Raw genomic sequence first — 24,536 nt, forward strand, 5'->3', positions numbered from 1 at the left:
CGTCACTTCCGTCCCCGCCCACAATGTCACGTGCCCGTAGGGGTGTGGCCGCGCCCCCCGTGAGGAGAAGAAGGGGGAGGAAACCCGGATGTCCCGCCCAGAGCCCGGATTTTGGAGCGCTGCGGCGGGAGGGAGGCTCCTCCGCCCGCTGCTGCCGCCGCCGCTTCCCGTCCTCCCGGAGCGCACAGTACCGGGCTCCGGCCCGCACCAACGCGGCGCCATTACCGAGCGTCCCCCAAGACTACCGCTCCCAGCTTCCCTTGCGGTACCACTACCGCTTCCTGGGCGGAGCGGTGCAGCCCGCCCTTTCTCATTGGACGCTGTGGGGATGGATGGGACAGTGAGCCAATAGCTGCTGAGTTTCTGTGGGTAGCCGTGCGGAGGCCGCCCAATGAGGGTCAGCAGGGGGCGGGCCGCCGGGGTGGTGGCGGCAGTGGCGGGCGGCCGGCCGGCCGGGTTTGGCACGCTCCATGGCGGCGGCTGCCTGTGACGGCCTGGCCTCTGCCGGCATCGATGAGGCGGACGAGGCGGTCCGGGGGACGTGCGAGGACGCGTCCGTCTGCAAACGGTAGCGGTGTCCTGGGGCGATGTCCTCCGGCAGAGACGGTGCTGCGGGGGACCGAGAGCAGGCGGAGGGCGGGCCGGCCCTCGGATAACGGGGGCCGGAGGAAAGGGAGAAGAGCCCGTTGTCTGCGGGAGGGTGTCCGGTGTCCGCGCAGGGCCCGAGCGGCTGGGGGGATGAACCTCGGAGCGCGGTGGCGTTCCGCTGTGGGAGCGCGGCCTGGCTCGGGTTTAGCCCGTAGGGCTGCTCCCGGCAGTCCTGCCCTGCTCTAGAGCACTGCCCGGCTTCCAGCTTAGAGCCTGTTTGTACCGCAGCGTGCGTGGTGCTAATAGCGGGGTCGGGACCTTCACTCTGGTTTGATATCTCGGTTAAAATCCCTTGATACTTTCCACAATTCCTTGCTTCTCCTTTTCTGCAGGCTGGGCTGGGAGAGGGGGTCAGTTCTGCTACTCTGCTGTGTGTGGGTGTGAAGCTCCCTTCTGTTATTGCTGCCTTTTGTACCGTCCTTTTGTTACTGGAGCAGCAGCAAATTGTTGGGTGGTTGTGTTTGTTTTCTAGAGTTTACCCTTTCAAATCAGCTGTAATGCCAGTGAGTTCTGTTAGAATAAAATAGCACTGTTGTCTGGGTTAAAGTGGTCTCCAGAAGCTCTGGAACTAGGGCAAACAGCTCCTAGCTTAGTGATGTGTATAGGTAAAGTGCACTTTGTGTGTGCTCTGAAGAGCTGTGGGCAGACAATTCCTGTGTTTGATGGGCCCTCAAAGAGGAAACATTTGAGATTAGGTTCTGCGCCTGCAAAAGTTCATCCAGTAGCGCAGAGGCCATTGAAAAGTTGCTTGTTTAATGTAGCAGCAGCTAAAAAGTTAACTACACTTTATGTAACTTCTTAGTTGAAATAGTTCCATGTATTATTGTGAGAGTGCTGAGGCGCTAGCACAGGGTGCCCAGAGAAGCTGTGGCTGCCCCATCCCTGGCAGTGCTCAAGGCCAGGTTGGACACAGGGGCTTGGAGCAAGCTGCTCCAGTGGAAGGGGTCCCTGCCCGTGGCAGGGGTTGGAGCTGCATGAGCTTTAACGTCCCTTCAACACAAACCAGTTTGGGGTTCTGTTTGATTCAACAGATTGTTGTAACCTGTGTCTCCATCTGCTCACCCAGGCCAGAGACCTCTTCAGCCTGTGTGTGTCTTTTAGAGTAAATCTCAGTGGCCTTATTTCCTAATTCTCTCATTTCCCCCCTCTGCTGGACAGGTTTGCTGTAAGTGTTGGCTACTGGAAGGACCCTTACATCCAGTATTTTGTGAGACAAGCCAAAGAAAGAAAAGCACCTGAAATCAATAGAGGCAAGTTGGCATGTGAATGCGAATGAAGACAGTGCAAATGTGTTCTTAACTACTCTGGAAGAGCACCTGGCAAAACCATTCTGTACTGGATATTGTGGAATGTAGGAAATTTGAATCAAAACTCTTTTTTGCTTTCTGTGTTCTTAATGGAATGTCTTTCTGTGCCTCTGTGCACTAATCATTACAAAGCAATCTGAAGTGTTGTTTTGACCCAGGACATTGGGGTGTGTCTCTGCAGAGTGTGCTCCCCAGCTAAAATCATTCTGCTCAGTTCCAGATGAAACTTGGCTAAAACTTTTATTGAGAGGTATCTTGTTTTATCAGTACATCAGATGTTATTAATAATTAAAATCAAACAAATCTTTTAGGTGTGCTAAAGAATGCATTATTCTTCCTAAGAAAAGCCATTTTTAAAAAGGCTACCTAAAAATCTTAGCAAGTGTTAATCATCGAGTACTAAGTGAAAACAATAATGAAAACCAAACCTTGTTCCCTGCTGCTGTTAACAGGCTATTACGCCCGTGTCCATGGAGTCAGTTACCTGATTAAAGCTTTTCTGAAGAAGACAGAATGCAACTGTCAGATTGTAAATCTGGGGGCTGGCATGGACACCTTGTTCTGGAGGTTGAAGGTAATGACCCTTGGGAGTATTGAGCTGGGCTGCACACAAGGATCTGTGTGGATGCCTGGAGTACTCTTCTGTGATTCTGTGAGGGCTTGTTGGTGTTGTGTTCTGTAGTAGGGTGAGGAGTAATGCAGCCAGGCTGTGTCTTTCCTCAGGTCTTGCTTGGGATTGATTTAGGTACCTTTAAATGTCGGTGCAGTTTTCACTGTTACTTACCGAAAAGTCTGTGACAGGAAACTGACCTCTAGTGGACTTCCAGGAGCAGAGCTTGATGCCACCTTTGCCTGTCCTCTTTCAGCTTTAAGATTTCACTTTTTTTATCCTATATTAAACCAGGAATAAGGTACCAAAGTACAGGATTGTAGAGGATCGATTTACATGTTACTTTATGTATGTAAATGTGAATTTATTTATGTAAATATACATGTCTCTCTGTATTTATGTAACTCACAAAAATGCAGATTACTCTGATACCATCTGATAGTATCATTTGACTGCACACACCTCTAAGTTACCTTCTCGTTAGCATTTACATCTGTTCGTTTGGTGTCTGGAAGAAAGCCCAAGGCAACTAGATGCCTTTTGCTTGGTCACAGTTCATTATATTTCATTCAATAGAAGGAAAAAAAAGAATTACTTTGTTTCTGAGAGGTGAAGCTTTTTTCTTACTTGCATTCCTATGAAAGCTGTCACTACACAGTTTTATTAACTTTCTGTAGCAATGATTTTAAAAGCTAAAGTGGGACCTCTAGTTCCAATTCTTTCTCCTTGTGAAGAGGTGTGGTATCATTAACATACAGAAGATGGGACCCAGTTAACTGAACACTTCAGTGTTCTGGCTGATTCAATCTTCTGTTTAGAAATTCATGAAGTTGACAAGCTAGAACTTGCAGTGCAAATCCATCACAAAAGGATTGCTGCATAGGGAGAAACTTGGCACAGTTTATCCATCAGGGTGTCAGATAGTGACAATGTGAAATGAAGAGGTTTTCCCTTTCTTTGTAGCAGAGAAGTACTGATGTGTGTTTAGTCTGGATGTCTGTCTGAGGACAGGTTGTGGAATGTGGTCACTTTCTGTGTAAATCTGTGCAAAATGTTCCTGATTCCCTTCTTAGAAGAATACACCAAGGCTGCGTGGTAAATGTTGTAATAGTTTCCTGTTGCTGTGCTCTTCTAGATCCTGATAGTACATTGTTGGAATACATTGTTCCAGTGATCTGGTGTCTAGGATTGCTGCATGGCATAAAAAGCTAAATAATATCCTTAATGCTTAGAGTGCATTCTGATGCCTCTGAACTGTTTTTGTCGTTTTAGTGGAGTTTTTCAGCTGTTGGACATTGTTACACTGCTGTTACCAATGCCAGTGTAAACTAGACCAGAATTGTTCAGGACTTAAGGAGGTTATATTTTGTCATGTGCCTGTGAAATTTGAATGTCTCTAATTCTAGAGTCTCTCTCCAATTCTCAGGATGAAAATCTTCTCCCTAAAAAATATTTTGAAGTGGATTTTCCGATGATAGTTGCAAGAAAAATACATCACATCAAGTAAGTATGGTGTAATCCTGTGTTTAGCTGTTTGAAACAGAGTGTCATGCAGCAAAATGCCATGAGTGGCAAGCTACAATTACTTCAGCTGTCTTCTGGGAAACTCATTTTAGAATGGAGGTTTCATTATGCAGGCAAGTCATACGTGTAGCTCTACATCTGCTATTCTCCACTGCAGAAGGTGGTATGTGGAAGCTTTAGGAAGGCAAGCAGGCTTTACTCTGCTTGGGCAGGGGCAGCCTCACAATGATTAGAGGCCATTAATTCATCTTCTTTTACTGTTGAAGACAGTAGTAAATTCCCAGACCTGATGTTCAGTTAGGTGGGATAGCTGGTGTGATACAGGAATATTCTGTTTGAACTAATACATGAGAGCTTATGGAGGATGCTTGGAGAGAGTGTCAGGAATCCTTTCGATAGATTACCTCAGAACTTGAGTCATTGGGTCTAAAACTCAACTGCAACTTAATAGTAAGTCAAACTTGCAGACGTTTGTGTTTCCAGTAGAGGGCAGAGGTATCTCTTGTCTGTTTTTAACACATACACACACACATTTATATGTTAAAAAAATCAAATTGTATTCACACTGTTAAACCAGCTTAACTGCTCAGAGATGCTTCTTCCTTCTTCCCACAGATCAAAACCTCCCCTGTCAAAACCAATTATGGAATCCCATTCAGGGGACTCTCTTCTAATAGGTGAGTCATCCTAAAAAGAAGTCTGCAATGTTCTGCAGCACTTTTAAAACTTTTCTGATCATTTTGTTCTGCTATGTGGGCAGGCTTTTAATGTTTGAAATGCTGTTTGGACAGAGAATTGAGAGGGAAGAGAAACTTCTTTCTTCTCTTACAGACTCTTGCCCATTTGTTCTGTGACATATTAGAGATGTCTTCTCTTGAAGTGGTTTTAGTCTGCCAGAAAGTTGTTGGGGTTTTTTCTCTCTTCTATATAGCTTAAGTTAGGTTTTCTTTTCTGCCACAGAAAAAGGAAAGTGCTACTGATAGTCATGTGTACTGGATTAAAATATCTATGGAGTGTTTTCTTCTCTCTTCTGTCTCATTAAGAGCACAAGTCTTTAAATTTAGCAGAGTCTTCACAGAAGAAAGAACCTGCAGAGTCCATCCTCAGGAACCAGAGTCAGCTGTTTAATTTTAGTAGTAAGAGGACATTAGATTCTGGTTGTGGAGTGTGCTTGACCTATCTTGACTTTAGCCTCATTGTGTTTGAGTCAGGACTGTAACTTGAAAACATCTTTACTTGTGGAAAAAGTCCTGGGTTCTGTTGAGTAATGTTTTTAGTGCAGTATCTGCTATTCAGGCACTGTAGCAGCTGCTTTGAACCCTTTAGGAGGAACTGTGATTATCTGTGTTTACCATACCAACTAACTTGTGTTAGCAGATGTGACCTTAAAGCAGAGCCAGCAGTGTTTTGTGTCCTGATATGATCATACGTATAGGTGCTTTTAATAAGCATGATTCTAGCTCAGGGTCTGGGGGGCTTGAAAGAGCCTTCCAGAGAGTGAGGAAGAGTGCAAAGAGTGAGGAGGTGCTTCTGGGGGCAAGGTGTAGGTGCTTCACCCCACGGCTCTTTGTGCTTTAACTTGGATCAGAGTACTGCCACGCACTGACTTGTTTGTGCATTTTAATACAAATTATGCACATTTTATTGCTTCATATTAGAGGCTCTTAACCTACCAACCTTTTAGATGTCATTTGAGTGGCAGAATTCTTATCATGCATTCAGGTCTCAAAAGATGAAAGCCCAGTGCCCCATCTCATTAAAACTGCTCCTAAGAACCACTGTGTTTCAGCCAGGAGACCTTCTTAGGACATGTCTCTCATATACAATGAGATCTGCTGTGCTAGCACTGTTGAAAAGGCATCACTACAAGGTCGATCAGAAGGGTTTGATAGTATTTGTGCTGCTGAACAGCTGTATATATGTGTAGTACAGCAAAACAACTGCCAAGTTATCAAGTTACAGTGGTGTGTTGTAATCAGAAGCTATTAATAGCAAGTTGTAGCAGCCAACAGCAATTGACATATCACTGTTTGAATGTATTGGAGTGGCTTATTTCTTTAAAACTGTTTCTCTTGTTCTTTCTCAGTGCTGGGTTTTAAGTACCCTAGGGTAGCAATTTTACAGTAACCAGGCTGATGTAGGCTTCACTACACTGAGATCTTTGGGATGTAACATCTTGTCAGATAACTTGTAGCTGGTGGGAGTGTGTTGTGGAATCCCAGTTTGAAGTGGCACTCAAAAACCGCAGGTCAGTTCAAGTGAAATCCATATGGGAACTATCTTGTAAGGACATATTAATGGAACTGCTTCATGTGGAAGTGCCACCAGAAGAAGCTGTGGAATAAGTAGATAAATAGTCAGATGAATAGAGATTTCTTACATATCTAAAGGAGCTTGACTATGGATTCACTCAGCTACTAACTGGTATATACCATCTTGTTTTAAAACTTAGGACCTGAGAACTGGAAGGTGGTGGCTATGGCTCAAATGGGCTGCAGGAGAAATCTAGGGCACTCCAAGCCAGTAGGACTGATATCTCTACTGGGCAAATGAGTAGAAACTCTAACAGACAGACTTAGTGGAGCACAGGAGTAATATAATGTGTTGAGAATGAGCCCACGTGGCTTTTGATAGGGTAAATTATGCCTCACAAACCTATTGGAGCTCTCTGACAGTCAACAGATACATTGGGGAAGTACATTGAATTAATCAGTGCTTGAATTTAAGAAATGTGTTTTGGCAGCATCACTTACCAAAGTGTGCCAAAGAAGTTGCATGGTTTTTGTAAGGGAAAGGAATGGTTCTCATATGGATAAAGAGCTGGGGATGGCGGTTAGGCATATGCTGTTAATTCTCATTATGGAGGGAGATGGAGATCTATGCTTAAGGATATGTTGTTGTTCAACACCAAGAAATAATTAGGAAAGTGGAGTGATCAGTGAGTGGCAGTTCGTTGGCAAGTCCCAACTCTTCAGAGTGGTGAAGAACTGTGGAAGAATCCTGTTTTTTAGTGAGTTGGTGATAAATTCCATGTGGATTAATATCAAGTGATGCACATGGGTGGAAAAAATAGTTAGTGCCTCACATGTAAATGAGACTGTCAATGCTGGATGAATGTTGCTGCCCCCATACAAGATCTGGGTATTGAATAAATAGATAGGTGAAAACAGTGGCTCAGTAATGGGACAGAAATCCAGATCCAAATGTAAGGATTCTAAGAAAAAAGTTAGGAAACAGCACAGACCCCAGGATTAGCAGCGCATGTTTGTGCTCTGTCTTTTCCCTAGGTAGCTGCTGTTGGCATCTGGGAGAGGCAGGACAGCAAAGTAGGGGGACCTTTGGTCTGACCTGATAACAGCTCGTAGACAGCTCTTAGACTAATGCAGTGTCCTGGGAATGCCTCCTGTCATAGGGAGCATAGTGGGGCATAAGGAAGCAGCATTTCCAGGCAGGGGAATGTTCCTTATTTCTGTTAGTTTTGGGGTGAGATTGTCCTGGCCTCTCCCTCTGCCAAATCAGTTCACAGAATCATAGAATGGTTTGGGTTGGAAGGCACCTTAAAGCTCATTCAGTTGCAACCCCCTGCCACGGACAGGGATGCCTTCCACTAGAGAGGGTTGCTCCAAGCCGCGTCCAACGTGGCCTTGAACACTGCCGGGGATGGTTCCACACTGCTTTCTCTTGTATATCAGGAATAATTTGCTTAGATGCTTTGGAAATTGAGTTTTAATATTGATGGACATGACTCTTTGTTCCCTTACTGCTTTTCTTCTCACACTAAATGTTTTCATTTCATGACGCTAGTGCTAATAGACAACTTCATCAGCGTCAGGGCAACATCTGCTTCCTCCTTGCCCTTTACCCAAAGCAGTGACAGCATGGCTTGTAATTCAAGGGTGGATATCTCTGGCCTCTGCCCTTGAATGCAGGAAAATGACACTTGTCATTGAACAGCTTTGGCATTTTCTAGGATGCATGAGGTGTCCAAGGGAGAGCAGGGAATCTGTGCAGTGATTTGACATCGCTGTGGCCATATCAGGTTAAATAGTTTTCAAAGTTCAGTGGCACTATCTGGTTTACAGTGCAGTCACTCGTGCTGGGAAGGTAGCACTCCACCTTTGCTACCTTGCAGGTGCTAATTATGCTTTAATGAGCTATTACCTTTCAGTGCCACTCGTGTGCTTCCTGCCTCATCTAGTCCAGTTGGTTGGGTGAGCTTCCTTTTCCCAACATTTCCAAGCTTGCCAGTGACAGTGCACAGGGGTGTTGGTGACTGGTGCTGGGGATGATCCTGCATGTGCAATACCAGCTAAATGCCTTTGTGTTTTGACACATACCCTGTTCTGATGTTGTAGTTAAACAACCTGAGTAAGACTTTATCATGGCTGTGAGTCTGCAGAATAGGTTGTATGGGCTGGTTGCTTGTAAGGCTGCTAAAGATACCTTAGGATGAAAATCCTAATGAAATCGGTTTGAGTCAATAGCATCCTGCATGCTGTCTCTTGGAAAACCTCCAGGAAATTGTTTCGCTGGATTCTTGTAGCAGAGGAAACACTGCTTCGTGCTCCTGTGACAGGTTATGCAGTGCTGCTTCAGCAGATGTGTTAAGGTAGCAGGTGAGTGCCTGAGGGCTGCTGTAAATCAACATTTACTGGCATGTTTTTGTGGAGAAAAACTTTATTGCAGGCAGGTCAGAAGGCAACTATAAATAAATCCTGCTACTCTTTAGTTACCGAAATGATGTCTAAATTTGGAACACTTGTATTGTTATTTCTGTGCCAAGAGTCATGGAAAACACACATCCAACTGGTATGAGCAGAGCAAAACCTTCTCTGCTGCGTTTCACACAGATAGCAGGAGCGTGCACCTTGGCTGAGTGTCTCTGTTGGGCAGAGGGGGTGGGCTGGAGCAGTGGGGCTCATTTGCTTGCTCTCTTTCACTCGTAGAGTCCCAGACTGGTTTGGGTTGGAAGGGACCTTAAAGCTCATCCAGTTCCAACCCCTTGCCATGGGCAGGGACACCTTCCACTAGAGCAGCTTGCTCCAAGCCCCGTCCAACCTGGCCTCGAACACTGCCAGGGATGGGGAGGCCACAGCTTCTCTGAGCAGCCTCTTCTCCCCTCCCTTTTATTTCTTAAATGAAATTGGAATCTGGTATTTCTCAAACCCTCATTTCAGACAAGTACAAGAGAGAAACTTTCACATAGCTGAACGTGCTGAGTGTGAGCATCACAGAACCATAAGGTAGCTCCATGCTTTAGAAAAGAACATCATGACCAAACAACTTTGCTGAAAACCAACCTGAAGTATTGGTGCCTGGCTTGGAATTAGTGCTTGGAATGTGGGATATTCAATGAATTAAGCCACAAAATGTTGCTTGTATCCCAGCGGTAGGGCAGTTGGCCTGAGTCACAGCAAGGTGGCCATGATGTACATGTTAGTGCAGCATGGGGGTCTGCATCCCAGCCAGGAGGGAAGGCAGCAGTGCTCCTGGCAGCACAGGTCCGCTGGAGCATGTGGGGCTCTCCTCTCTGCCGAGGTCCCTGTGGCAGATACCTTCAGAGGGGTGAGACCACAGTGAGAAAAACAAGTGAGGTTTTAACAGGAAAAGGAATTGATTCAGTTAAAAGAAACTTCTTGTTCATACGAAGAAATCAATGGAGACCACGTGCCTGTGTTACCAGGCCAAAACTTGCTTTTTCCTTCCAGCTGCTCTGTAGAGGCAGGTATTGTAGAACACACTTGTACCAGCGCTGCTCAGTCAGGCTGGCAGCATGTTTTCAATGTTTCATACTCAGGGCATCAAGCTCTGCAATAAAGTAGAAATTGGTGCCAGACCATGTACCAGTACATCATTGTCTGTGATGTTTATGGCTGTACTTGGACTTTCAGCCTCCAGGCTGGGAGCAACAACAGCTCCAGCTCTCACAATAGCAATGAGTGTCTGCTATTGAGTGTGAAGTGATGGAGCTGTTGTAAGTCTGATTTTAAAATCTTCAAGTTATTTGTCTAGTTAAGTATCATCTCTTTGACTTTAGCTATAAAAGGGTATTTTTAATGCCATGTGCAGGCTAAAGGTGGAAGCTAGCAGGAGATCTTACAAGGAAGTTTGGATGAGGCTTAGCTTAAACTCTTTGCTCTTGCTTTTTGTCCTTGTGCCTCTCCTTGCTTTTTAAAATTGACCAGTGTAAATTCCATATTTTCCCCTCACATTTCCTGCAAGAGAAAAGTGTGGATTATAAATGTGAAAATCTACGAATACTGGAAGTATTAAATGAAGTGCTTTCAGATATGTGTAAAGTGTACAATTTTTAGCAATTGTATCAGCTTGTGTGTACTGCGTGTGCTGCTCTGCCTCAGTACTATCTGTGCTCGTGTTTGCCAACAACCATCAATGGAGAGTCGAGGGAAGCTGGCAGCAGAATGTGTGGAGGAACAAGTACATTCTGTCTGAATGGACCAGAGGAGGAGAACCAGGCAGCCGGATACTGGGAATGGGAGTGAAGTGATTGTATTTGGAGTGAAAGGCTTCTGAAGAGAAGAGACAATCTGTTCCTCGTCAGCTTTCTTGGCCTTTCTGCTGTAGGGACTCCTGTGTTAAGGCATGAATATATTTGGCTTTAAGGTTTGAAGACTGTTTCCACTGAACCAAATCATCCTTAAAGAAACCTGTTCCAATCTGGTGTTGGGTTGGTTTCTCCCCAGTAGTTAACTTTGAATAATCGGGCTATGGCTACATGGCTGCTTATGTTCACTTGTCCACAACCTCCATCTCCAACTGTTCATGTACTGGGCTGCACAACTTGGTGCTGAGGTTCTCCAGGTTGCTTCCTTTGGCTGTCCGCTCTCCCACCATGTCAGAGCATAACAGAAGTTCTGTGGCTTGTTCATGTATCACAGGCTTATTTAAGCCAATGTTAGGAATGGTGATTGCTTTTGGAAAGTGTTTTTCTGACCTGCTCCTTCCTGTTCTTCAGTGATAAAAATGCTTGAATCAATGGCGTGCGAGCAAGAGGCATTCAGTTCCACTTCTGAAGTGTCTGTACTACTGCTGTTACTGGATCACTTAAAAACTGTTGTTTATTTCTGGTTATATTGAATGTGTTTATGTGGCCAGGTCAGTGAAGCTGGACAAGAAGATTGCATCCATTTCATGTTAATTGTGGTGCTGATGCTCACCCTGTGCTCTCTCTGGACACCAAACCAACCACTATATAAATACTTTCCTGTGTGTGGTGAGGGGTTCTTGTGTGGCTTTTTTTTGATGCCATTATCATGGCCTTGATGTAATAACTGAAATAGAAGGGAGTGGGAAGTAGTAAAGCTATTACAGAACATGCACATGGAAAAAAGCCTTGACTCAAAATGTTGAATCATTTGCTGCACAACTTTTTTCCCTTTTTCTCTTTTTTTTTTTTTTTTTCCCCTCCTGTAACTCTCTATGAACAGTTCTGGTTCCTCTCTCTGGTCAGAAATGTTGCTGGAAAGATGCTGTTGTCACTTCCTAGTGCTGTTTTCAGTTGGTCTCTTGAGAACTAAATGAAGGTGCATCTCCCCCACTTTGAAGCACCGCTTCAGTTAAGAAGTTGCCTTTTCCCCTCCACCCCTAATGTTTTCTTTCCTCTTTTGTTTCCTCTCCTGCAGTGGAAACCCTTTCATTCTGCCTCTTCAGCCTCTTGGCTTCTCTAGGTCTCTTCATGTAGCTCTTGGCACCTGCTCCTGTGTTACCATTCAGGAGCTGTGTCTGACTGCAGCCGATCCCAAGCCCACCACTGCAGGCACATATGGATTTGCCACTTCAAACTCTCACTGTGGTGGGGTTTTCAGTGTTTAGCTTATTTTATCTCTTGCTCTGTTACCCTTGTATGGTAAGAGAGGAAGCTTTGTGCTATTTTGTCCTAATGGCTTCACTCTAGTAAAGTTGAAGCATGAAAGAACAATGATCTATTCCTGCAGAACTTTGTTTTTAAGTGGGTTTGATGCTGCACGTGCAGAGTGCTTTTATATGGGGGCTGGGCTCATCGAGTGCAATGCATTGCAACTGGTTGTCAGAATTATTGATGGCAAGATGCTCGTGTTGCTGCTGGCTTCCTTCCAGTTCTTCTAGCATGGCAAAGCATCTTTTGACTTCAGTGTTAGTTCCTCCTCCATGTTGGGAAGCATTTGCAGGAGCTCGCTGGCTGTTGCAGCCCAGGGTGAATATTTGTTTCTCAGAATACCTTTTCTAACTGGACTCCGCACTAAATACCATTGCTAGAGCATGCAGAAAGGCTAAATGGTAACTTCTTTTGGCACCAAAATCTGTCTAATACTCATATGTATCTGTCTGTATCATTAATTGATATAGCTGTATCTATTGTTAATATTTGGAACATTGTTACTCTTACTTAGTTTTTCAGGAATGTATATACTTTTTTAAATGTAGTTCCTCATGTGCATACATTGGGTCATTTAAAAAGACTTTACAATCAAAACAACTCCCCACACCTTTAATCTTCACATTTTTCTTCTCTCTGCATTCCTTGAAACCATGGTAACGGGTGGGATAACCCATCTGCATTAGAGTGGCTGCCGAGTGAAGGAGGAGGCTTGTGGCAGAGTCTGGTGCTGATATATCACCATCTGTAAACCACAGCAGGCAGGTAGAAGGGCAGTTAGTGTTCTAGAAGGAAGAGTTTGCTGTTGATGCTAGGTATAACAGTCAAATCTTCACTTCAAGTTCATGTGTTCCTGTGTAATTCTTCGTTGCTAATTTCACCTTCCTTCCTCTTTGTAACCTTTAGTCTTTCAACATTTTCAACTTGCAGACTCTCACAGCCTGGACTCCAGTCGATATTCCATACAAGGAGCAGACCTGCGTTTCTCATCAGAGCTGGAGGAAAAGCTAAAGAAACATAACCTGGATGTACAGTAAGGTTATCTTCACCTTCGGGGGGGTTTATGAGGGCTCATGGAAAGTACTCATGAAGCGAGTCAAGTCAGGCTTGGGCATACAGTAGCTGCATCCAGTGCTCATTATGCCATTTCCATGGTTACCTTTTCCTGAGCCCCTGGAGCAGTAGGAATTGTGCAGACACCTCCTGCAGCCTCATGGAGCCTGCTGGCACTGCCAGGACTGCTCCAGAGCTCCACGGCTGAAGCAAGGTTGCTCCTCGTGTAGCCTCTTCTGCAAACTGCGTTTTCTTCCTTCCTGGAAAGATCAAACATTACAGAGCTATTTGCTCCTTGTTCTTAAAACACTGTGGGGAGTGAAGTATAGCTTCTGTGAATGAGCTCCTCGTGGCTGGTTCTCTTTGGGGTCTGTGATCCTTTCACATGAGTTCAAGCTCTTGTTGCAGAGCAGGAAGCTGTGATTCCTTCTTGCTTTCCCTATCCCTTGCCCTGAAGGGGATGAGTTCCCTCAACAGCCATTTTCTGCCTCAGCTCACATGAGTTTTCTTCCTCTGCTTCATGATTCAACTCTTTTAGAAATCTCTCAAAGAGTTACCCCTTGCTTGAATTAGGTTGAAATTTAGTCAATAGAATCGCAAGTTATTCAAGGGGAATCTCTAACTAGAAATGTATCCAAATGTCATAAATTGCCTTTTGAAAGAGTTGGTTCAGTTGCATTTAGTTTCAGCGCTGAGTGATGGGCAGTACCTAAAGCAGCGAGCATGTTCCACCCCATGAGCTGTATGAGTCAAGATTTCTGGGAGCTCAGCTGCTAAAATGAAGAATAATTCTTGTCAGTCTTCAATTATTTCAGAGTTTTATCTTTGTAATTATTTTCTGTTGCCTCCACTTAACCCCCCTGTTGTTCCCTCCACCTTTGACAAGTGATTGCCATGGAGTCTTTTGAGAACTGAACTCCAGAAGCTAATACCTGGGGGTTTATTGTTCAGGCATTAGGTTTCTGGAAGGGGCAAGATTTAAGTTTTTAGAGTGGATGATGGACATACCTTTCAAATATAAGATATATAAATAGCAGCTATCTGGCTGGGTGGGAGAGAGCATATGGGCAAGCAGAATGCATCAAATTGCCATTTAAATCTTTACACTTCCATCCTCTGAAATCTTGCCTTGCTTGCCTACATTGCTGCTCCTTGTGGGATTTCTCCTGCTTCTAGTGACTTTTTTTTTCCTGTTCATTCTAGCAATTAAAAGAAAACTCCATAATTCTGAGCAAAACTACTCGTGTAGATGTCTATTTTTCTTTCTCTGTGGATGGAGGGGGAAGAGGCAATGTGCAAACTGTAGATTGCATTTTGCTAGATAATAAAGTGGAGCTTATTTTGCAGATACTGAACACATTTGTCTAATTAAAATTCTTCATGGAACTTCTTTCAAGAGAAAACTTTTTCCATTTTTATTCCTAATTTAACTGATCTCTGAGAGAGAGCACATCGTGTATACAGGGAACAGTTCTTCTGCAGAATGACTTTCAATATGCACTCCAGTTCATGCGCACAGCCCAGAGAAGACTTAGAGAATACATGTTCCTCAGTAGTGTGGCTGACTATGGGGAGATTGTTTCCCAGAGTCTCTGTGTGGTAACCCCAGGAGTTCGCTGTGGTTAATTCATTGCCTGACAGAAAACCCAGTTCTGGTCAACTGAAGTGATTTTATTCAGTCTTAAATGTGTAGTTCATAAAAAGGGTAGTTCTTCTAAGAAATTTTGGGGACATAAAATTACTTTGCTTATAATTCTTTATAGATTTTTCTTGTTCTTTTGAAGAGATCGTTCTCTTGTGTTTTGTTTCCAAGTTTGCCAACGCTGCTGGTAGCAGAGTGTGTGCTGGTTTACATGACCCCACAGCAGTCTGCAAGTCTCCTGAAGTGGGCAGCCAGCACCTTCCCAGTGGCCATGTTCATCAACTATGAGCAGGTAAAACAAAACTGGCTCTTTTAGACCTGGGTTATTGCCATCAAGAGTGGGATTTCTGCTTGTGAAATAAGAGTGGGCCATGTCCTTTTGTAGAGAGAGCAGTTTCTGTTGTAATGTGTTTTACCTTGGAGATGGGAAAGCTCATCGTATGCAATATAGAGCTATTCTGAAAGACAGTTTCTGGATTATGTTGAGCCAAAGTAGTTGAGACTTAATCCATATGTGGAAAAAAACCACAGAATATTGGTTTAACTAAGACAGAGGAAGAAGAAATGGTGCTGAATGTTGGATGCGAGTGTGTAACATTGCGTAATTGCCTCTCTGTGTTCTTTGGCAAAGGGGAGCAAAAATCACATCAGCATGAACTCGGCTTCTCTCTATGGAAGTAAATGCTGCTTGGGGGAAGTAGGTGGCTCCAGGAATTAGAAACAGGATCTTCCAAGCTGTAAATCACAGCTGGAGAGCCGAACCAAGTTATGAACAACTTGAAGCAGAGTCAGTTTTCAGTGCCCAAATCCCTAGCATTGTGACCAATTAAACTAGCACTCGGCTTGTAAACCTGAGGTAGCTGAGGAGATTGTGGCAGTGGGAAATGAGACCTGGTGTAAGAACATGAAGCTTACTTTAATGTTATCCTGTACGTTTTGTGACGTGGACAATTCAAGAGTTTAACCAAGTTACTGCTTTTCACTGGGATTGCATTCTTTTCGGAAGGGGGAACACTTTTGTCTCCTTCTCTACCTGAGGTGAACATGACAGACCGGTTTGGACAGATCATGATTGAGAACCTGCAGAGACGACAGTGTAACCTGGCTGGTGTGGAGGTCTGCAAGTCCTTAGAGTCTCAGGTAAAAGGGGCACAGAGCTTTGCGTGGGTTTGGTAGCAAACTTAACCTGTCTGCAACTTCTTCCTCTCTGTGTGCACTGTAAGGCTCAGAGCAATGGCCAAAGCAGGGTTGGTGGAGCAGCTGCTACCTGCTGAAATCCTTTCCTACCCCCTTTACATGATTCCCTGTAATCAGTGCCATGGTTTCCTGTTATCGCTTCGTTTGGTAACTGTACAAGAACTGCAGTAGATCACAACACAGCTCCATCTATCCCACTGTCCTCTCTGCGCAGAGGTTAACAGCACATGCTTAGAAAAGAGTGTAAGAGCTCTTCAAAGAACAGGTCAGGCAGATGGCATAGAAAATCCTTAGGGGAAAAACTGTTCTCTGGCATTTTAACTTGAGTTATCTGAAAACTGTACTGCTTGTTTACTTCGCAGAGGGAACGACTGCTGCTAAATGGCTGGGAAACGGCACATGCCATTGATATGATGAAAGTGTACAGCTTTTTGCCACAGGCCGATGTCAAAAGGTATTACTGATAGCTTGCTTGCAGCCAAAAGTCATCTTCAGACGCCATTTCCAAGGTAGTTTCACATCGACATGTAGTACGGGATCCCCTACTATAATGGAGTGGAGGCTGTGTGCAGATGCTTTGTAGACAGAACATTTCTGAGTGGAGCTCTGCAGAGCCTGAAGGCTAATGCCTGGAGCAGCATTAATGATCCAGAGGGTTATTGCTGCCAGGAGTAGACTGGCAATGCTCATGATTTATTTGGGTGTGATCTAAAGCATCTTATGACAGCAGCTTGCAGTTTGCAGCTAAAAGATGCTACAGAAATGCTGTGTTTGTAAAGTACCTAAGGTGGTTCTTGTGGATATCCAGCCTCCACAACAGTATGTGTGTGCAGTGGAGTCCTAAAATACGCTCAGAACAGGCAGCCACTTTTCATGTCCCCAAGGGAGATGACATCCAGGTCTTTGCTCCAGGCCTGGGTGGGACTACTTACCTGTTTGCATTTTCACTATGAGTGGAAAATGGCCAGGCCTGATCTTCCCTCCCTTCTTTCTTGGCAGCATATTTAGGTAATGAGCCAAGGCAGGGCAGTAATGTAGAGCTGTGACCTGGTTTACTGTGCAGGCAAAGAGGGAGAGGGAGGAGAAGTGTGCCCAACAGCGTGGTGTGATTATTTCTCAACAGATGGATGCATCTTCCATTCATATCATCTCCAGGAGCTAGGCTGCTGGGTCTGCAGACAGAGCTTAGTACACAGAGGGTATAACCAAAGACTGTTGTAACAGTAATCTCCATGGATTTTACTAGGTTTTTTGCATTGAAGAAAAGCTAAAAATGGGGAAACTGCTTTTATTGAGTGACTTCTGAATGTGAAGTGTGAATTACTCGGTCATTCATTAACTATAGCTGGAATTAGCCAAACCACTTACCTTGGCCAGAGTAAGTGTTCACATATGGGGATTTCTCAAAGCGTGGGACTGAACAGGTGAGACTGGAAGTCATAGGTTGTTTAAATGGGAACACTCGCTGTGTGGCTGCACCATATGGCACTTGTGGAGAGACATAACTTGTGCTGTTTTCTTGCAGCACGTTTGTCTACCTTAGATTGGTTCAGCTCCTTCCTCTTGTTCCAGATGCCAAGAGATGGGTTACGTAAACTCTGTCCCTTGGTATTAATGAGGCAAATAATGCTTTCTGCTTATGGAAGTCTTCACAAAAGTGGTCTTCTGCAGCATCTGCATATCTGTGAGGAACTCTTGCCCCACTTTAGATCCCCAGTAGCAGCCCTTCCAAGTACTTAGCATGGAAATTAAGCACTCTGGTATTCAAGTAGAGAGAAAGAGAGGAATGTGCCAGGTTAAACTTTTTAAAGCAAGCGCAGCTTGGGAGAAGTTCTCCCATTTGTTTGGTGGAAGACATTCAAAGATCTTGCTTTAAGAAGCCTAGGCAGGAGCCATTTTAGGAAAACAAATCCTCAGATCTTGTATATGCCATTTGGTTTGTGCTTCAGCATGAGCTCATGTGGGAGAGTTGTTAGAACGGCACTGGTGTACCCATCACTCTTCCAAGACATAATATGGACTTGTTATTGTCTGGAGAAAATGCCATCTTCAACTGTTCACTGTAAGCCTTTGATAAAGATAAATCTCCTTCCATTACAATGTACTAGTATGTCTGCTTACATCCAGCAAGACCAGGTACATGCAGTAAAAGGGGTTAGAAGGCAAGTACTGGGGTTTGTGAGAAGTTATACATATTAGTCCCCAGACATGAATTTCCAGGGCTGAGAAGTTGGAAGCATCTTGTGGGTCGCTTGTTTCATTCATTGACAACAAAGGCAAGGAGTAGTGGTATCTTCATTGTGGACAGATACCTCTATTAATTTACTAGAGGGGTAACTGCCTTATTTACCATAGTTTTCACATGAAAGAATACATTAAAAACTGTACCGAGGCTCCAGCTGGCATCACAACTTGTATTTTATTCCTACAGGATAGAAGGACTTGAATTCCTAGATGAAAAGGAGCTGTTTGAACAACTAATGCAGCACTACTGCATCTGCTGGGCTTCAAAGGACAGCAGTGATCTGGGTAATGTTCTCCAACGCCTAGTAGGTGACCCTTCACACTGAGGTCTGATGTGGGAAGGCTGGGACTATGCACACCAGATAGGTGACAGAAGCACCCCATCACAGGAATGGGGTCTGCTGCTGTGTCACTGGGGCTGTGAACACCTCCCAAGGGGTGTCTCATGGCTGTTTCTCCACAGCCTTTTGAGGGTTTGTATAAGGCATCTGAGTTGCCCAGCAGGAAGCCCATGCAGCAGAGGGGAGTTAGAATCCTTACACTGAAAGATGCCGTATGGGTTACCATAAATAACTGCCTGCTTTATACTATCAGTGCTAATTGAGAGGTTTACAAATCCCAGGCATGTAAAGCACCATATGGGCACACAGTATATGAAATCATGGTGTCCTGACAACATAAAAATAAATCTGCATTCCTTAGCCCAGTCTTCATCTGCACTGGCCCCATTTACATCCACTTGAGACTTAGGTTTTCTGTGCTCCTTTCTCCTGGGGGAGAAAATTCCCTCAAGATTATGGTTCAGGGGGAGGATGGGTGTCTCCAGCCGTTCTTTGTCCAAATAAGAAGGACAACTCTGTTGCAGGCTCAGTTTTAGCTTTGTTTCTGTCTGCAATTTCAGGGACTTTAGTCTTTCTAGAAGACTTCTCTGCCCACTGTTTTATCCCTTCCTCTTCTCATTCTCTACCCTTCCCTTGCTCCTGACAAAGCAATATTCAAAGCAAATTCTATTGTCTGCTCCTGAGCAAATGGAATAGATGTAATAGGCTGAAGCTGTGCAGCCAGACTGAGCAGCAAAGCATCTGATACAGCTGGTAAAACTAGATCTTCAATACCCTGCTGTAATAGAGATGCGAGCCTGTGGTCTCTGCCTGCCTGAATCCACAGCTTTGATAGTGTTGAGCTGCAGAAATGCGGTTTCATTTGATTTCTTACAGCTAAAAGGTGATGCCTGTAGTACAGAACTAGAGGAGGTAAGGCCAAAATGTTCCCCAGCTCATAGCAGCCAGTATTTCTGGGAACTCCAGCATTATTATTTGCTGTGATTAGAGGAATGTTTAGGACAATTTGGGGTATTGAGGTTGTGTTATAGTGTACCTTAGAAGTCAGAAAAGACAGATCTCAAAGGAGATAATCTAATGTCTAATGCGTGGCTGTGCCTTAATCTAAAGCGGCTTTCCTTTATCCGGTGTGAATTCACTGCCCTCCTTAATGGTACTTTCCCCAGCTTTCTCTTTTTAAATGTCATGGGCAGACACTGTGTTGTTCCTTCTGTCACGAAGAGCTTCAGCACTCCTTCAGATTGGCTTGTTCACATTAATTGCTGCATCACAATCAGAAAAGGGCTAAAAAAGTACAGCTCAACCTGTTTCCTCGTTTCCTCCCCTCCCACCAATTCCTTCATGTTTTAGTTGAAAAAAAACCCAGAAATTCTCAAAGCATCCCTCTTCCCATGTCTCGCTGTCCTAATAGTAGTGAAGTACCTGTAGGGTAAGATTAAACACTTGTTTCTCCACACCCACTTCTCAAACAGGTCTTGCAAACATCGCATTCTGATGGGCTTGCTGGAGGGAAACTGAGCCGGGAAGCCGCAGTGACTGCCTTCTGCTGGAGACAAGATCATAGATGTGATGGGACTTTGCATGTGCCAGCTTCCATCTGCCCTCTGTGCAAGCAGTGCCAATGCAGGAGGTGATGGGTGCTGCAGGTGTCACTGCCCTGTTGGCTTTTGGGAGTTCTAATGGATTATTGGCACCCATTGTGAGCAACTGTTACCAGGCAAGACTTTCCCCCTGTTCCCAAATACACAATGATGGACTTCCATAAGATGTCAGTAATTCCTGCTTAAAAGTTTGCCTTCCTTAATTTAAAACTGGAAGTGAAGTGTTCCTGGATGATACAGTTTTCCTCTTTTTGTCTTCTTGTGGATGTGTAAAATGTATTTGTGACAGGAAGCTGGAAAGCGCACGCTGGTGAGCTGCGTTATTGGGTATCTCTGCACTGTGCATAGCTGATCATGAAAGTTAAATCCTGTTCATTTTCATTATGTTGAGGTTTCATTTTTATGCAGTGCCATCGTGTCAGCTTTCTCCAGGCTTTACTGGTGCTGCAGGGCTCTCCCTGTACTGGGTGTGTTCTTGTAGTTTGGAAAGAAGAAAGGGAGGTGTGGGTCTTGGGCAATGATGTACAAGAAGCTGGATGATGTGAAAGTAGGCTTTATTTAACTGGGAAGGGCTTAGCTTGGCAGTTCACACTGGGCTGGTGAAGGTAAGAAAGAGATGACTCTAAATTTGCACTGCTTCTGGTAGTACCTTTACACCAGTTTCTCATTCTTCTTTCTTTTCCCTTAAAAGAAACAAAACAAAATCCCAACAGCAGTGAAAGACCTTTCCTCATTGTTTGAGATGGAATCTTGCGACCTTCCTATGAGAAAAACAATAAATGTTTGGTATTTATAATTTGCCCAGTGTCTTGCTCATGAGATATTACTTATTTGTATCTGGTTTAGTGATTGCGTTTTCTCCTCTTTCACCAAAACCCTTGCCAAAAAGAGTATCTTTTTAAAGCAGTTGCAAGCATAAGCAACCATTTTCATGCTGTGTGTGACTTTCTGTGGTGTGGGAATACCTGGCTTTGGAAATAGTTGACGTGGGCTTGGACTGGAGATGTGGGAAGGGGATTATTGAGATACCAGGAAAAGTAAGGAGTTCTCAGAAGTGACAGTGATAATTGCAGAGGAACAGAAGCAGTAAAAGGAAACAGCCTTCCCTGCACTGCCCTCCTCTCCATCACCGAGTTTAGTGACTGGCAGCTACAGGCCTCCTGCTGTCACCTTTGTGTCAAGCTGGTTTCGTGAATGCCAAGACTCAGAAATACGGTATTTGGTTTATGTTCTGCTCGGTCTTTGCAGAGTGTTCACACAAGCTCTGTGCCCCCAAAGGGAAGGGATGGACTGTGCAGTTATGAAAGGAGCTTATAACCTTTGCTTCCTAGATAACAATATCAATGGTATGCTGATGTCTGCACGTTTGAGATGTTTGGGCTTATCTGCACCCCTCTTCCATGAAGAGGTGCGTGCAGGCTGTGTCTGCAGTAGCGTTGAGCCTTTCTCTGTGCAGATGCGGGAGACCAGGAGGACAGGTCTCATTTTTACACCTTACCATCCAAGTGCCTTCTTGAGCACAGCATCTGTAACCAGGGACTGCAGGGTTTGCCTCTGGGTGGCTTCCCACGCGGTTGCCTGCTCCCTGGATTGGAGCAGACAGGTTCTAGGAAGCAGGGGCAGTTATCCTGGTGCATTCAGTGGCCTGCAGCTTCTGGGTTTGCCTCCTGGTTTCACACTGTGGTTACATAAAACACAAGAGTGTTTGAATATTTCTCATTCCCGCTGTGCAGCTGCTCTGCCTTGCAGCCTTTGATATTCTGCTCCTTGATCTCTGTCCACAAACAGCTCTGATCTGGCTTGCTGGCATTGGCATCCTCTGTTGGGTGCTGCCTGAGCACTTATGGGACATGATGTCCTGAAAAACCTCTTGATTTCAATTAGCATGCAGAAACTGTCTGAAATAGCTGAGTCAAAGGTGCTTAAATATGAAGATGAGAGAAACAAGACAATGTGTAATGTCACAGACATGCTCATAGCCAAGTTTGACATGTTACTTGACAGTTAATCTCTCTGTTAGTAAGAACAAGGGATTAAAGAAACTGAAAACCCACCAACAAACCAGAAGCCCTGTAACACCCTCTGCACTGCAGGAGTCTAGTGCAGTGACTAATGCTTGTTCTGTGGCAACAAGACTATCCTGCTGATTCCTTTTAAGTAAGATGAATACATTTTATTTAGTAGTGTAAAAGCCCATCTCTACTATCAATTTAATTTTGGCAAAACCCCTCTTGGGCCTCTTTATGAGGGGGTGCTGTGGTCTTACCTGCTCTGGAACAAATCTGTTCCCTTTGAACCAGCTGACATCTGAGATGCAACCTTTGAACTGTTGAATTTGTCATGTCAATGGGCCTTGAATGTGGCTCGCTACAGGAGATGGTCCTGTGCTCTGTCAGTCATCTTTGTTGTCATCTCTGTCATAGTTTAATCCTGTCTGTGTTGGGAAATGATGTCTCTGCCAGCATGAGGCAGATGCTGCTGGAATTGCTGCTCATCAATTTCTATTTTAGGTCCCTGTATAATTTGTTCGTCTGAGGGAAGCACTGAAGGCTGTGGCACAGGAGCAGAGCCGGGGCCGTGGGATGGAAGGCACGATGGTGCCCTGTTTGCTCTTCCTGTAGATGAGTCTGTCTTGCATCCGTTCAGCTAAATGGATGAGCACCCAGCTAGGAGACGGGGAGCCATTCCTACAAGAGCTCTTCAAGAGACTGGGTGGCAGCAGTGGTGGAGTAGGTCACCTTGTGCTTCAGGGTTATACAAGGATGAAAGGGGTTTGTGATCCCTGGCAGCCCGTGTGGGCAGTCTGGTTCCTGTGATTACACTAACTGAAATCGATCTTCCGCCTCAGTTCAGGGAGTGTTCGGGTTTGAGAGTGCCTGGTGCTGCTGAATGACGCTACTTGGCTGCAAAGTAAAAGGCTGAGAGAGGTTTTCTAGCCAGGAGAGGTGGCCTTTGCCTGCTGCTTGCTGTGCTTTGTGTGATTCCATTTGTCAGCCACGGCTCCATTGAGCTGCATGGCAAATCTCTGCCTCTCCTCTGTTCCCAGCCCAAACTTTCGCCTGGTTTATTGGTACTGACAGTGCAGGAGAATTCATCCCTGCAAATCCTTTGTTTAAAGGGGAAAAAGAAAATCACTTAAGCTTGAATGAACTGTAAGATGGGAGGCATTGTTCCAGCTGTGGAGCTTGAGCATTCCCTTTGCAACCTGCTGCCCCTCTGGCAGCTTCCTCTGATGCTCCAAGGGTTTAGCCTGGCCCTGCCTCCTGGTACCTGTTGGTTAGGGGACAGCACTGTCCACTTTGCTACTGGTATATGCCATATTGGCCTTGCATCAAGCTCTGGTCTGTGTGTCACAGCCATACCTGTGCCATTCTGCTGCAGATCTCTTGAAAGTACTTGAACAAGTTTCCTCTTTCCCGCTGAATAGAGTTTCTATGTCTGTAAATATAATAACAGCAGGAGATTTGATGTCATCCATGGAAAAAGGTCTCCAAGTCTCCTGCAGTGCAGAGCCTGTGATGTTCCTTGCTGTGTTGTGAGTTGTGGAGCACCTAAAAAGTTCTAACTCCCCCATATCCTTCTGCTGCATTCTGACTGCAAGGTGGGAGATGGAGCTGGGGTCCAGGAAGGAAGGTCAGCCAGGAAAGGTGGGTAACACGTGGGAGTTCTGTCTGGTCATGCTTGCTGTCCGTGAAGGAAGGTGCTGTTAGTCCTCTGCTTCTCCCCTTGCCTGCAGTTGTGAAGCATCTGCAGGATGAGGATGCCCAGTTGCCATGGCAAAGGGAGGGAGCCGAGCGTGGTCCTTGCCTGCCATTGAGCTGCTGTCACAAACTGTTCTGTCAGGTACAAGAACATCCTCTGATCTGCTCCATGCTGAGCCCTGCGTGTTGGTCCTCAGTCTGTCTAAGCTTCAACCACAGTTCAGATGATAACACTTCATTGTGCCTGTGTTCCATCCACGTTACTCGTGTCTGAGCATTGCCTGCTCAAAAGATAGATAAAACTAGTCCCCTTCTAGAAAATTCAATCATTTAGTTCCTTACAGGGATTATTTGGCTCTAGGAACTGACTGAAAAGCAGCTGCTGCCTTAGCACACACCATTTCAAGCTTCTCTGCAGCATTGCCAGTTCCTCATTTCATACTTACAAGGGCTTTGAGGTCTCTGTGCTGCCGGAGCAAAGGGAAATGTGGCTGTTGAGGCCGGAAACGTTCCGTTGTTGTCAGCCTTATGGGATAGTCACAGGGAGCCAAGTTCTGGGTGACTGGGAAGATGTGCGCGTGTGTGAGCTGCCTGGGACCGGGAGCATCCCTCCCTTTGAGAGCTTGCTGGGTTTTAACGTTAAATGCCAAAATTAAGGTTTTGAGTGTGGCTTCATCCTTAATTTTCCCTTCTCAATCCCCAGAACCGCCCTGAATCTGTCCCTGTTTTCCAGCAGGCAATGGTAAGTGTGTGGAGAGCCTTTGGAAATTTCCATCCACGCCGGAGCAGGAT

The 24,536-nt window shown here is 45.0% G+C and overlaps 1 protein-coding gene across 3 annotated transcripts; it reads left to right on the plus strand.

The window, feature by feature from the left end:
- Positions 1-8: 8 nt before the first annotated feature.
- Positions 9-20,843, plus strand: LCMT1 (leucine carboxyl methyltransferase 1). Of its 3 annotated transcripts, none has more exons than XM_065684920.1 (11): positions 9-265; positions 1,807-1,898; positions 2,408-2,529; positions 3,992-4,068; positions 4,705-4,766; positions 12,896-12,998; positions 14,832-14,952; positions 15,699-15,800; positions 16,220-16,311; positions 18,289-18,386; positions 19,915-20,843. In XM_065684920.1, the coding sequence occupies exons 1-11, from the start codon at positions 24-26 to the stop codon at positions 19,935-19,937; spliced, it is 1,134 nt and encodes a 377-aa protein (XP_065540992.1). In that variant the 5' UTR covers positions 9-23; the 3' UTR covers positions 19,938-20,843. The 3 variants fall into 3 exon arrangements, with proteins under 3 accessions (XP_065540992.1, XP_065540994.1, XP_065540993.1); XM_065684922.1 differs by lacking the exon at positions 9-265 and adding an exon at positions 278-365; XM_065684921.1 differs by lacking the exon at positions 9-265 and adding an exon at positions 390-568.
- The last annotated feature ends 3,693 nt before the right edge of the window (positions 20,844-24,536 follow it).

The sequence above is a fragment of the Lathamus discolor genome, chromosome 6 (assembly GCF_037157495.1).
Source record: "Lathamus discolor isolate bLatDis1 chromosome 6, bLatDis1.hap1, whole genome shotgun sequence".
Classification (NCBI taxonomy): Eukaryota; Metazoa; Chordata; class Aves; order Psittaciformes; family Psittacidae; genus Lathamus; species Lathamus discolor.